Source organism: Olea europaea, chromosome 6 (genome assembly GCF_002742605.1).
Source record: "Olea europaea var. sylvestris chromosome 6, O_europaea_v1, whole genome shotgun sequence".
Classification (NCBI taxonomy): Eukaryota; Viridiplantae; Streptophyta; class Magnoliopsida; order Lamiales; family Oleaceae; genus Olea; species Olea europaea.
The window spans coordinates 457,515-471,378 of NC_036242.1; the positions used below are offsets into that span (position 1 = coordinate 457,515).

General features: G+C 35.4%; 2 protein-coding genes across 2 annotated transcripts; one reads left to right on the top strand and one right to left on the bottom strand.

The window, feature by feature from the left end:
- Positions 1–141: 141 nt before the first annotated feature.
- LOC111395392 (cyclin-SDS) lies at positions 142–5,051 on the top strand. The gene is made up of 7 exons (XM_023021366.1): positions 142–1,350; positions 1,847–2,014; positions 2,842–3,008; positions 3,885–4,013; positions 4,099–4,279; positions 4,577–4,621; positions 4,817–5,051. Exons 1-7 carry the CDS (start codon positions 262–264, stop codon positions 4,847–4,849), a joined length of 1,812 nt encoding a protein of 603 aa, XP_022877134.1. The 5' UTR covers positions 142–261; the 3' UTR covers positions 4,850–5,051.
- Positions 5,052–5,057: 6 nt separating this feature from the next.
- On the bottom strand, positions 5,058–13,401 carry LOC111395393 (binding partner of ACD11 1). The gene is given in 8 exon segments (XM_023021367.1): positions 5,058–5,905; positions 7,308–7,391; positions 7,938–8,013; positions 8,093–8,196; positions 8,965–9,048; positions 11,400–11,483; positions 11,759–11,842; positions 13,216–13,401. Coding segments are annotated over 5 exon segments (846 nt in total). The 5' UTR covers positions 9,043–9,048; positions 11,400–11,483; positions 11,759–11,842; positions 13,216–13,401; the 3' UTR covers positions 5,058–5,401.
- Between the last annotated feature and the right edge of the window lie 463 nt (positions 13,402–13,864).

Consider the following 13,864-nt stretch of genomic DNA (forward strand, 5'->3'; position numbering starts at 1 on the left):
ACTGAATAGATAATAGTTTTGAACTACAACTACAATTAGAAGTGTTGTACTGAGAGAATTGCGTCTTGTACATTGTTTGCACGTTGGAAGAAAAAGAAACTGTATCAACGTGAACATTGTGGCCCCCACCACAACCGGACCCTATAAATAGCTCACTCTCAACGTTTCTTAACCGCCTGCCTGACGTTCACTCTTCCCTCATTTCCTTTCTCACACGCGCAGAATCTAAAACATCTAATTTGAAACCGCTCCTTAGTTGTTATGCAGACAAGGATGAAGCGCAGGCTTGAAGCGCAAGTTTCTGTTGAAGTTGAATCGCAACCGCTCAACTTCTGGAAGAAGCAGCTTCGTTCGAAGCTCCCTCGCCGCCAACGACGACAGATCTCTCCGATAATTCAAAATTATTCTACAATTTCGAACAATACTTTGGAGTCCAGAACAGTAAGTGAAGTGTCATACGATTCTAGCATAGCCTCAGTTCACGCAAAGAAGCCTCTGCGAAAATCTGAAAATGAAGCCGGAGATGAGTGTCGGAGATTTACAAGATCTTATTATAGGAATAAAGTGGAAAATGAGAGTAGAAAGTGTGATGAAGTGGAATTACAGGAGAGTTCATGCGTTGAGTCGTCTTCTGGAGCTGTTGTGTTTGAAAGTTCTAGGGAAAAAGGGTTGAAGTTGAAGAGTAAAAATATACAGAGCGAGGATTCGGAGGCAATTACCAAATCTGAAGTTTCTAGCGTTCCTCAGTTTTCATTTCTCAAGGAAGTGAAGAAGAATAAGAATTCTGTTGAAATTACTCAAGACGAGGCCACTTCAAAAATTTCTAGCATTCAATCATTTTCTGGTGATTTGTCCACGAAAGTGTTGAGTCGTGGAGCTGAGAAATCTGAGGTTTCACTTGAAAACGATGTTGTTTCATTTAACTCCGTGGAAAATTCAATCAAAATCAATGGAAACAGAACAGGCAAGAACGATGGCGTTGTCTCAGAGGTTTCAGCTAACTGCTGCGAGTCAGGTGCTAGCAAGAGTATTCTGGAACTCGCTGCACCTGACATTAACTTGGCTTGCTCGGAGCATTTCTCGAGCTGCAGCTTTCTGGATGGAGAAGAAGAGAATCAGAACTCGTCAGATATATTCACTGAGACTTCCGATATGGAGTTTGAATATTCAGATGATACGCAGTTGTTTTCTTTCGATTCTGGAAGTCAATTTTCAGAAAAGTCGATTGAAGATGAGAGTACTTCGCCGATGTTTCAATTGTTCAAGCAGTTTAAAGAACAATTCTGCAGATCAACGTTTGCCGTCAATTGTACTTCTAAAACCTGGGAAAATTATGATTCTCACGACACTGTGAGTTTCGATAAATTATTTTTTATTCCTGAAATTTTATAGACATACTTTTTGATTGCTTTATGTGTGAATATTATTTATATATAAATGTCTTAGTCTAGTACAAATTGTGTAAATGCTAGCTAGGATCTCAGCTGTATCTGACATGGCTACATTTACGTTAAATTTTATGTATTGAATTTTGATAATTGATGTGTGTTTATACCAGATAAACTATACGGAATTAAATATACCGAGATTGATTTACCTAAACAAATAGGACTTTAGCGAGGTACAATCTTCCAATAACATGGCATAAATTTTTGTGTACTGAATTTTTATTTGTGTAATTTTGATTATTCTTAATTATAGAACATTGTTACGTAAAACTTTAATAATTGAAATTTTATGATTGATTTCAGTTTCATTTAAGCGCTTGGAAATCTGTATTTTCTACAGTAACTTCCGAACAATTAACAAAAATATAATTGATTAAATGATTTATTTATGAATTAAGTTACTTGGACTTGAACAAAAAGAAGATGAAGAGAGCTACAGGATGCTGAGGGAAAGAGAGAGGCGGCAAGTGTATCTGTTCGACTATGCAGAGGAATACTGTTCAATCACTGACTATGGCCAACTTGTCATTCAGCAACGCCTACAGATGGTCCATTGGATTGTTGAGGTGAGTTAAAATCTTCGACATTTTACATCATAAAGTTATGTGACATTGTTTTAGTTCCTATTGTTTGCTTAATTATTAGGGTCTCTGTGACTTAAGAGAGGATATTTATGTTGCTATACTGCTACTGGTAAAAATGGTTATCTGTGACTTCGAGGATATGAGATGTAGTATCAATTTTCTGCAAATTGCTTCTAGCAAATCAAGATTTAGAATCTGTTATTTGTTTACTGAGAGAACAAGATGCACTACCTTGGGCACGTCCATGTGTATTGCACAAACTTTAGAAAGGAGAAGTGCTCATTCTATACAGAGGAAGACTGGGAGTGTTCTGTAGTTTTAATTTCGCCTACAGGTCCGTTATAGTGAAACTTTGTCTTATTGTCAAGCCGCACATATTCTAGTTAATACAGTCATGTAAGTGGGTAGATGCACCAGGGCTATTTTTGTCCTCTCACGTCATTTATTCTACTCAGGGCTAAATACCTAAAGTTTTTCTAGTATTTGGTGGTATACCAGTTCATTTGGTCAAGAGAATGCGATGAAGTAAAAGAAGCTATTGGAATGTGCAATCCACTTGCAATAGAATTCACAGTTCATTACATTCTCAGATATTGCATTGCTTGGTTTGCACATTCATTAATGCAACTCATGTTGCAGAAATGATTTAGCTTCCTCTCTAATGATGTGAATCTCTACTGTCTCAGAATGATCACTCTCTCCTTTAGACAGTGAAATAATTGACAAATTGCAATATCAAGAGCCTTTCTATATTTCTATTTTCTGTATTGATATTTACAGATAAATTTGTTCCCCATTATGTACCACAGCATGCTACAAATAAGGAGCTTCAGAAAGAGACAATGTTCTTAGGTGTTAACCTTCTTGATCGATTTCTATGTAAGGGGTACTTCACAAACAAGAGGAATCTTCAGATTGTTGGCATTGCCTGCCTTACACTAGCCACCAGGATTGAAGAAAACCAGCCTTCCAACTGGTACCAATTTATTCCTTTGATCGTCTCTTATTGCATTGTATGATTGAGAAACCACCTTGAATTACGTAAATAGTGTTCTCATGTATTGACATACATGACGAATAATCATACTCTGATTTGCAATAAGTAGAGCCACCATAAGTATCAGGCGATATTTAGTAATTTCCAAGAATGAGGAACATATGGCATCATGGAAATATTACGGGGGAAAGTATGGACAAACAACAAAATTGTAGGCAATTGCTATCATCATTATTTTATGGTCTTTTATGATTTCAGTTTCTTCCTTCCAGTTGATTTATTGAATTTAGAGTGTTCTAAAATGCAGAATTGTCATCAAGTTGTAAATTCATTAGCCAAAAGATTAGGAATATTTCTCAAGTCCTTTGTCTCTCTCTCTCGTCCTTGCTTATTTCCTATGAGCATAGTCAAATAACACATTCCATTCTTTTTTCCCTTCTGTTTTGTGCTTTCTTTTTGGGGGTAAGTTTCATAGGAAGTTGCTCACAATAAAAGAATCTGTATGAATGTTTGAAGTATTTTAATTAAGAAAAGTACTTACCCTAAATAGGAGGTTGCAAGATGTTATATTTGATGAGTATCCAATACATAATATTTCCAGTCATCCCTCGTACAGCGCTATGATATGATATTGGACTAATACTATAACACTAGTATAGGGTCTCCATTAATTTTTTACACAGAGTCCTCAGAAAAATGCTCCTCTGTTTACTTAAATTTAAATTCCAAGTAATAGGGGTAACCAGGAAGATTGCTATGGCACTGCTGCAGGCTTAACTTCTTTCCCATTATGATCTCACTTGTCAATCAATTCTTGGACATTCAATCTCTAATATACTAGAAATTTCATTTAAGTGTTCGAAGGAAGACATTCAATGTCGGAAGTACTGCATATGGCCGATGTGAAGTGGTGGCTATGGAGTGGCTGGTGCAGGAAGTCCTTAATTTCCAATGCTTCCTACCCACCTATTACAATTTTCTATGGTACAAGTTTCGTCACCAAACTCCTAAGATGTCTATAACTTCAATTCTCCCGCACATTGAGCACTTCAATTAATTATGTCCACAGGTTCTACCTCAAAGCAGCAAGAGCTAATGAGCAAGTGAAGGGGACTGCCAGATACCTAGCAATTCTTGCACTGCTGGGCCATCAACAACTATGTTTTTGGCCCTCAACTGTCGCAGCAGGCCTAGCCATCCTTGCTTCTGTTGCAACAAATCAAGTGGCATCCTGCCGCCTACTTACAGAGGTAAGCAAGAATTTATACAAATTTATCAACTCCGAGTCTCTCTTTAAAGACACAAAGTTGTTTGTGGAAATTTATTTTTGTCACGGTATGAAATAAAATTTCAATTATAATTTCCATTTAATTACACAACGTCTTGTAATGCATACCATTTTTTTTTCTATGAAACTTAAATGTTAAGCATTGAAACAAAATTTTATTACCCTTGAAACAAAGTTATCAAACAAAATGCTTCTTTTTTTTCTTTTTCTTTTTCTTTTTTAATTGATAATTGATGAATATTTTGACTTCAATCTGCAGTCTCAAGCAATACGGAAGGACAGTGATTTACCTGAATGTATAAAGGTAAAAAACACTAATATTTACGCCAAAGAACTTTTTACCCATCGTAGTTTTTCAATTTTTTCCAAAATATACTCCTCAGCTGGCATTCTAATTTAAGGCGCAGTAACTTCCCATTATCAACTATTTTCTACATAGAATGTCTTTGCAGTTTTGAAGTTAGCTATGAATGTCACCATTGTGTATTCTGTTTGACAGAGCTTGGAATGGTTAGTGAAGTACATAAACTAGCTAGAGCTTCAAGTCGGATCAAGTGACGCTGGGGACTGTTGTACTTTTCCATAGTGCAATAGAACACTACGTGTAAATTGTTCATTAAATCCGGAAAGAAAAGCCTTACATTCTTCTAGTTAGCTGTCTAATATACTGTAGCTGAAGATAAAATTTCTTTCTATTACGAGCTTGTAATGACTCAACAAATTATGGCGCGCCCAAAGAATAAAAAATTTCTAACCTTTACTCTGACTAATATGCCTCGAGTTTCTTTGAACTCATCTGTGCATAAAAATATTACAGGATTTAGATTAACATTAGTATTTACTAAACACCCCTCATGAGAATTTACAAGTAAAAACAGATTCTCACGTCAAAATAAAAGAGAACTACACCAAACCTATGAAAATATAGAGAATATCTTTAAATTTCTAGAGAATGACTTCAAAATCATGCAATGATTCAACTGAACTATAACCTTCAGAATGCTCATACCAATCCCAGTTCATTGAAAATCCTCATACGAGTTTACTTCTTCGCATCCGGTGATTTACAACCACAGGAGATTCATCAAGATGGACGTTTGCAAGGTTGTTTGCCATTTTCTTTATCTAGGGTCTCCCTTTTGTTCTCGTCCGCCTTTTCAACTTTCTCCTTTGCTATTGCTCTAACACCCTCAGCCGTCTTTGAAACTACATTAAACGCATTCGAAACCCACGAAGCACCAGTGGACACATACGGGTTGGTCATGAAGGCAGATCCGGTACTGCTGGCCTTCTGCTCGGCAGCTGCCAAGGCTGATTTTGTCATTTCCGACACTTGGTACCGTTCGTTGACTTCTCTCACCTTTTCGTTCACCACAGCTGTACCTGCACTTAACTTCTAACTCAAGCCGATCTTACTATCGATGGAAGCAACCGTGGCCGAGGCATTTGATATTAAGTGGTGCCTTTCATCGAAAAACTTTGCCTTGTTGAGGGCATCCTTTCCCAAGATGAAGCCCTTAGCTAGCATGGTGCTGACAACATCCTCCGCCTTTTTCACAGCAGAATCTGTAACAGTTGGCTTTGACTCCTTCGAAGGCCGTAAAGCAAAAAACGAGTTAAAAATGAGTTTTATAGATAGAAGTATAGAACTACGTACATGATCAAACAAAATAAAACAATAAACACATTACTCTGCCAATTCTACCATTGCATTATCTGTAAAACTATATTTCATGCATCGTATTGATGTGTATCCGTGTAGGATTTCTTCCTCAACGGGTCAAGTCATGAGCCAGAAAAAGTCTCCCAAAATAAGGTTCGGAATTGAACTTAAAGATAATAATATCCACGTATTTTGATATAACAAACCCACATGCTTTTGATCTTTTAAGTTAATTGCCTTTTTTCCTAATATAAACTTCAGCATAAATTATCTCATTGATGGGTTGGTTTTTCAGCTTTCCAACTTACTGTAGAAAAAATCATGCAATTTGAGGCTAAGTAACTGCTACTATAAAAGTACAGGGTAAACCAATGCATAAATATTGAAGGTAAAACATTCTATGTCATAGAGAGAGAGAGAGAGAGAGAGAGAATAAAACATCCAATTGACTCTGAAGATCACATAATGAGAATGGATAGTATTATTGCCAAAATAAAAATAGGAACAGTTTTAATGAAATATATGAACAATATGCTTGGTAAAGCTTTTTCAAGCTTATAAGCTGATCAATCCTCATTTTTTATCGACACATTCCATAGTACCCATATCTCTTACCCATACATCGTACCTTTGGCTTATAATCTACAAATAGCTTTATAAAACATACACAGTCATTATGTCAAGTTATGAAGATATTAAGCTCTCTCTCTCTCTCTCTCTCTTTCTTGTTTCCACGAGTTCATGTATAAGTATTAGCAACCTGCAGCAGTGTGTATAATCAACATTTTATTTTATTTTTTTAAATCGTGGAGGCACATTTTACAATAACTTTGGCTAGATGAAAGAGGAAAACTAATTTAAAGGCCTGAAAAATAAAGATGTAATAACGCGCTTGAGCAATTCAACTTCATTTGGCTCCAGATGTTTACACCTCAAGGCAGTTCCAACTTACAGGTGATTATGGAANGTTCAATCCAAAAGGGTCGCTACATTTCCGATAAGTACTTATGGGCCCAAAGCGGACACCGTTTGCGTAAGTTACGCTCATTTATTCGAAGGTCGAAAATCCAAGCGTGAAAAATAAGCGAGCGATTGTTCTTTAAAAAAAGGACGAAAACCCTAATACGTCATTACCAAATCGTGAACTAAACACACAACGGTCGCTACATTTCCGAAAATAACATATGGTCCCAAAATGGACACCGTCTGCGAAAGTTATGCTCAAATCCTCGAACGCCATCAATCCAAATATGCAGCTGCACGTTCTTCAAAAAATGGTCAAAATCCCTCATACGTCACGAGAGTCCTGACAATCACATGAACTCACCAAGTTCAGAGGAGAAGCATTTGGAGGCAGCTTATAGTTATCGACAGGAGTTACAGACACCGGAAGACCATTTATTGTAGCTCCCTGAAAATTAAAATGGATCGATTATAGATAATTTTAAAGATCTAATAATATTGATTGAAAAATGGTCAAAAAAGGAAATGAATTCAGAATACTCGTATTAGCTGCTCACAATAATTGTTCAATGAGACTAGGAAATTCAATGAGTGAATCCCTTCTGTCAGTATTGGTTGATTGTATAGATATTGGGAGAGATTTTTTCATGTATATTATATGACATTCAAAATTAATCCTAATGTATAAATGGGCAGTATCCTATTTCTGTTTTCCTTTTTGCTCTCAAGAGCAATGATTACGTGCAAATCAACTTCTACAATCATCAGTCTTCCTGAGAAAAATCATTTATACAGGCCAAGTTTTGAATTGGTACCATCTTTCTTCTCTAGTATATTTCAAAAATGAATGTTCTCAACGAATGAAAGTTGGAAATGAAAAGTTTGGCAAAAGATTTTCTTTCCAAATTGTTACAAATCGATGTGGAAGACAATAAGTATCATGAAGATCACTACGTAAGACTGAACAATTTGAACAGTAAATAATTTAATATACCGACAAAAGTATAGCAGTGTCTCCTCCCTGTGACTCATTGAAGGTAACGTATGCAATCTGAGCGTTTTCAGTACTCCTGCAGATGAACAATCAACTCTTTTAAGCTCATTTTTTTTTCAATTAGACAGAACAGGCAAGTAAGCTAAAGGGCTTACCTTTTCATCTCGACAAATTGAACGTTACCAGAGAAAGAGAAGAATTCCATTATATCTTTTTCAGAGGCAGCCAGTGAAACATTACTGATTTTAACTGTTCTTATCTGTCAAAAGTAAGAATGCAAGTAAATGAGTTGCAGCCCTCATCTGCTAGATTTCGTGCAAACAACAAGAAACTAAGCTTTGTTTCCAATAAATTTGGAGACGCTCCACGTACAATTTTTCTCCACTTCGTTCTGTTTGGTTCATTGCTAAGATTGTGTGCAAACAAAAAAGAAAAATAACAGCATAAATGTTGGCCACATTAGGTTGATGACCTGTTGACAGCAACAAGAAGCTAAATCTTATTCCCAACATATTTGGGGTCGGCTACGTGAATTCTTTACGACAATCCCATCAATTAATTACTACAAGACTACAAGTCCTGGTAGTTTGCATAACAAAATGCGATTTCATATAGTTTTAAGTTGGTGAACTCGTGTGAGTGGCAGAATCATAATTTTGTTAGTGTTTATAGTTATAGCACTTCCACTATCGTCAACAATCCATACAAAAGTTACTTTCCTTGGTTGTTTAGCTCTGGATTCCTCTATCAAAATTATCCAACATTATTTAAGCATCCTTCTCAAAACAAAAGGCTATGAATGGAGAGGCTGTCTGGCACATTCACTGCTCAAGAGTAAACAGTTTTTCATTGTGGGGACAAGTGAAAATAATCATAAACTATAATTACTCCATAAAAATTCATAATTATTCAGGCAGAGTGTTCTTTTGTGGACATCAACAAGGTGGAAAAAAAAAAAAAAAAAAAAAAAAGATTATTGAGACAAGGTATGTAGATTTTGGACTACAAGGTGGTTCGTGAATCTTACATCAGAGATATCACTTGTGCAATTAAGAGTATTAGTTGGCTTGGAGTCGTCTCCCTTTTTTGCATCAGTTTTATCCATGAGACCCTGCACATGATCAGCATAATGAGGTCCTCGTGGTTAAAATAAGACAGAAGTTGGATTTGCTTGGAAACTCTTATAGCATCTCAAAGAGAATCTCTAAATAAAAGATACTCTCTATTTTAGAGAGTTAATGCTTAAAAATAAGCTCCAAGAGACTCTCTATTTTAACTTTTAAAAAGAAAGAGTTGGTTTGGCTCTCCAAATTCACTCTCTATTATGAATTTACAAGCGATAACAATTAATAAGTTACAAATTTCAATACTGTACTTCTTAAATTATTAAAATTGTAAGTATTATGCCCTAAGTCCAATCAACTTTGGACATAAATACTTTTATATATAATTAATGCAATTAAATGGCAGATCTATTATTTAATTAATAGACAATTAAATAAATAATAGAGTCCGTAAATTCAAATATTTGTAATTTGTTAATCACAATAAGTTGTGATTGTGAGATACAAATTACATCTGATTGAATCTTAAATCATCCGTGGTCGTAAGTAATGACGAGATACGGATATCGTTATTACGGATAGACCATCACGTGTGACATTTCTTACTTGTGAAGTAAGTAGCTAATCTCACAAGTTAAAGTGTGGTGACACTTAAATGAACACGTGGATGTTTTGGTATAGAACAAAACATTGGAGACCCGTCGAGAGATTCCACATGGATAACTATCTGAGTATCAGTGGTTAATCTCTAACGTTCGGTAGTGAAATTGGTCCTTTGACTTGAGGTCGTCATGGTACCTTATATGAGGACAGTCATACTTTGGCGGTGTTGGATGTTGCTCTGAAAAGGGCCGCTAATACGACATCGTTCGGGTACGTCAAGAATCATATGAAGGTTGTGATTGATCAATAAAGGATTCGTCACTCTTAGATAGTAGGAGATTATGATCTGCGTTTCATTTAATTAAGTCAATAATCAAATCCTTGGCCAAGGTGTACTCATAAGTCGAAAAGGAGTTTTCGATTTATATTGACTTAATAGTGGAGTGAAAGATATGATCGATGATCGAGATTGATACAATTCCATATCTCGTAATTGATCACCTATTTGGGTTTATATAAATACATAACTAGGGTTTGAGGTTCATAATGGTTTTATTATTCTTGCCGGCACAAGAAAAAAAAACCCTAGAGGCTGCAATCATATTCTCTGTGTGGATCACCGTTGGAGGCTGGACAATTGGACAGCTGTGGTGGCGAATCAAGGTTGATAGAACGAAAAAAAAAGCAAAAAGATTGCAGATCTGGAAAAGGTACAATCTTATCACAATTTCTATCTAAACACAAAGGCGATTCTTGGTGGGAATCGAAAATTATTTTAAATTCCGCTGTACATGTATAGGTAGATTCCCAACAAAAATCTCATATGAACTGGTTGGGCATTGATATACAAATAAAATATGATAAAAAAGAGATGAAGAGAAATCAATAAATGTTCCTTATAAAAAACAAAACGAAGAAACAAAGTAGAGAGCATCGTTGGAGTGTATAAAAGTAATTACTCTATATAATTAAAGACCCTCTCTATTATGCACAAAATGCTTTTTATAAATAGAGTGTCTCTTGGAGATGCTCTTGAAGAGCTTATTTGAGAGATTGGCCAAGAGATAAGAACATAATCTCAAAACTAGCAAAAGGATTCTGAAAGTTTTCAACATAGCATAATTATATTGATTCACATCAAATCTCAATCTTTAAAACTTCAATCAAAATATGACAGTCATTTTAGAAAAATTTAAACCAAATGACCAATGATCCTAAGTTGAATTGAAACTTTGTCAGGTATATGCTAAACCTTGGCCTTCTACATAAACAGACTGCTAAATGGATCATTTCTTTCCACTCCATTTAGTTCATTAGTACAAGATTACAATTTATGATAGTTAAATGAAAAAAAAAATAATAATAATAATAATAAAAAATGCAACTTCATGTTTTTTTTTTTTATTTATTTATTTATTTTTTTAAGTCAGGGGCCTCAAGCAAGTGGCTGACTCGTACTTCTGTTAATGTTATACAGTTATATTATGACTACGACTACGGGTCCATACAAAGGTTACTTTCCTCCATGATTTGGTTTCTGGGTTATGCCTTAATATCCATGATGTCCAATTCCGCCAATCAAAAAATCCAAATTTGTTTGTCTTTCACTATTTGGGAGTTGGTGGTTTTTCATCATGGGAACAAGTTCAAATAACTGTAAATGTTAATTAAGCCAAAAGAAAAGCATTATCATTCAGAGCAAAACAGTCTTCTTTTGTGGACATCAACAAGGAGAAAGATGATTATTGAGAAAAGGCATATAAATTTTGGCTACAATGTAATTCATGAAGCTCACATCTGAGACCTGGATTGTGCAATCAGGGGTACTAGTCGGCAGGGAGTCTTCTACCCTTTTCGTTTCAGTTCTGTCCACGGGATCCTGCAAATGATCAGCACAATGAGGTCCTTGTAATTAAAATGGAGCAAAGAAACTGGAATTGGAACGCAAGATGGTCTTTGGAGACTCCAAAGAGCTTATTTTGAGAAACAGGTCATGGGATATTATCACATAATCTTAAGAATAGTAAAATGATTATGAAAGTTTTCAACATAACATAATTATATTTATTAATACATCATATATCAATCTTTAAAACCTTAGTCAAAATATATGTCAAAATCACTTCAGAAAAATGTGCACCAAAAACACCTTACATCTGAGGCACTGATTGTGCAATTAGAAGTACTAGTCGGATGTGAATCTTCCCCCTTTTTGGTTTCAGTTTTATCCAGGGGATCCTGCATATCATCATCATGGCAATTCAAAATTCAAAATGCTTATTAAAAAAACCAGAAAATAAGAAATTAATAGAAAGATTGATACACAAGATAAATAGAAGAAAAGATAGAAGAAATGCGTCCACCACCTACATATTTCATACATTTTCCTATATAGAAACTCATAACACTAACCCCTTTTGTAAACCATCAATTACTCGTCGATCAAAAAAAATGAGTTAATGGGCTAATCCTCTTATCGCGGATGTTTTATAAAAAGAATCTATATGAACATGACCATATATAATAGGTCCCAAAGACTTCTCATAAAACCTGTTTTAACAAATAGACTTATTAAGTGAAAATTTTTGAAAGAAGAATAAATAGGTCTATGTAAAAGGACACCTTATATATTCTGAAATAAGCCATATTGACTGAATAGTTGCATCTTTCCAAAAATCCGTACAAATCAATCAAATCATTTAACTTTTGATGTAAAAGGTTTATGGATGGAGTTAACCATTTGGTTAATAAATCCAGTTCCTAGTAAATAAAATAATGCAAAGAAACTGGATTTGGAATGCAAGATGACTAACAAAAGGATCTTGAAAGTTTCTGACATAGCATCATTATATTAATCTTTAAAACTTATCAATAAGCCAGACCATACTTCGAGTTGTTTCATCCCATAAATTAACTCCAACACTCAGGAAACTGCTGGACAGGCCGCCCAAGCCTGGCTAAGGAAGAGTTACGGGACATAAAACAAAAATAAAAAAAATAAGTGATGACAAGAGGTGTCGATCCCAGGAGGAAGGGGTGAATGGCAGATCACAGAAAACAACCATTACATAGGCAAATTGTAAAAGAATGATAGAAGTAGCAAATTTAAAGGATGTGGATTAAGTTGTCAAAACACAGGAAATTCCAATGCTTCACAGTGAGATCAATCCAACTCCTACTATCAGTAAATATTACATAAATATTATTGAGCAATTTAAAAGATTAACAAATACATTTGCTTAGAAATCCCCATTGGCCATTCATTATTAATTAATGACAACTTTTCACTGGATCAGATTACATAAGTACATTCCCATAATAAAATTCCCTAGATTTATGCTGAGAAACTATGCATAGTTTAGGGGTAAAGAGTCCAATGCGTAATTACACCATACACAATCACAATAAAAAAAGAACTGGGTTTTCAAAGAATTCATCTATTAACAGTATTTGAACATAAATCTGTTAACGAAATTGAATTCAAGATTCAAGACTTACTGACATCATGATGGAAAGAAACTAAAATGCAGGGCCTCAAGATCCTTATTCTGAATTATGGTGATGAATATAATGCAAATAATATGAAGGAAATTACGGAAAAGTGTTAATACCTCATATGAAATGGAAGGGATAAGAAAGAGAGTTGTGAAGCTTGACGTCTGCCTGCCATTTTCCGGGAAGTCCTCACCACCCCACGATCAGAAGCATCCTTAACACCACCACTTCAAAGATGAAAGTTTTAAGAAAGATCTACACGCCTAAAATCAAGTATAGACGTACAGTGGCCTTCCTACAAAAAAAAAAAAAAAAAAAAAAAAAAAAAAAAAAAAAAAAAAAAAAAAAAAAAAAAAGAGCAGCCAGTAGCTCGTCGCCTCACTGAAGGCCGAGTTGATGAGCACAAGCGTGTCAGGGAGTTGAGTTGAGTCGAAACTCCGACTCGGGCTCGACTCTAGCTTTTTTTTATCCGAGTCGAGCAGAGCAAAAGCTCGATAAAAAAAATAAGGCTCGATCCGAGCTTTTGGCTCAGGCCTTATCAAGTCGAACCGACACATTTTTTATTTTTATTTTTTATACTTTTCCCTTCTACATGTTGCCGGTTGTAAAGCTGTCGGTTGAGGCAAATTAGCTGCCTATTTGGCAACTAAAATAGTTGCCGGTTAAGGCAACATTTCTTTGGCCCAAGCTCTAGCCTACTACTCAAAAGGAGGCTCAGCCTGAATCTTGGCTCGGTGTCTCCAAGCCTCCAGCCAGGTCAGCTTG

Coding starts and splice junctions, on each gene's coding strand:
- LOC111395392 (XM_023021366.1), top strand. CDS start 262: ATGCAGACAAGGATGAAGCGCAGGCTTGAAGCGCAAGTTTCTGTTGAA. Junction 3,009..3,884: donor GAAAACCAGCCTTCCAACTG/GTACCAATTTAT, acceptor ATTTCATTTAAG/TGTTCGAAGGAAGACATTCA. Junction 4,280..4,576: donor CCTGCCGCCTACTTACAGAG/GTAAGCAAGAAT, acceptor TTCAATCTGCAG/TCTCAAGCAATACGGAAGGA.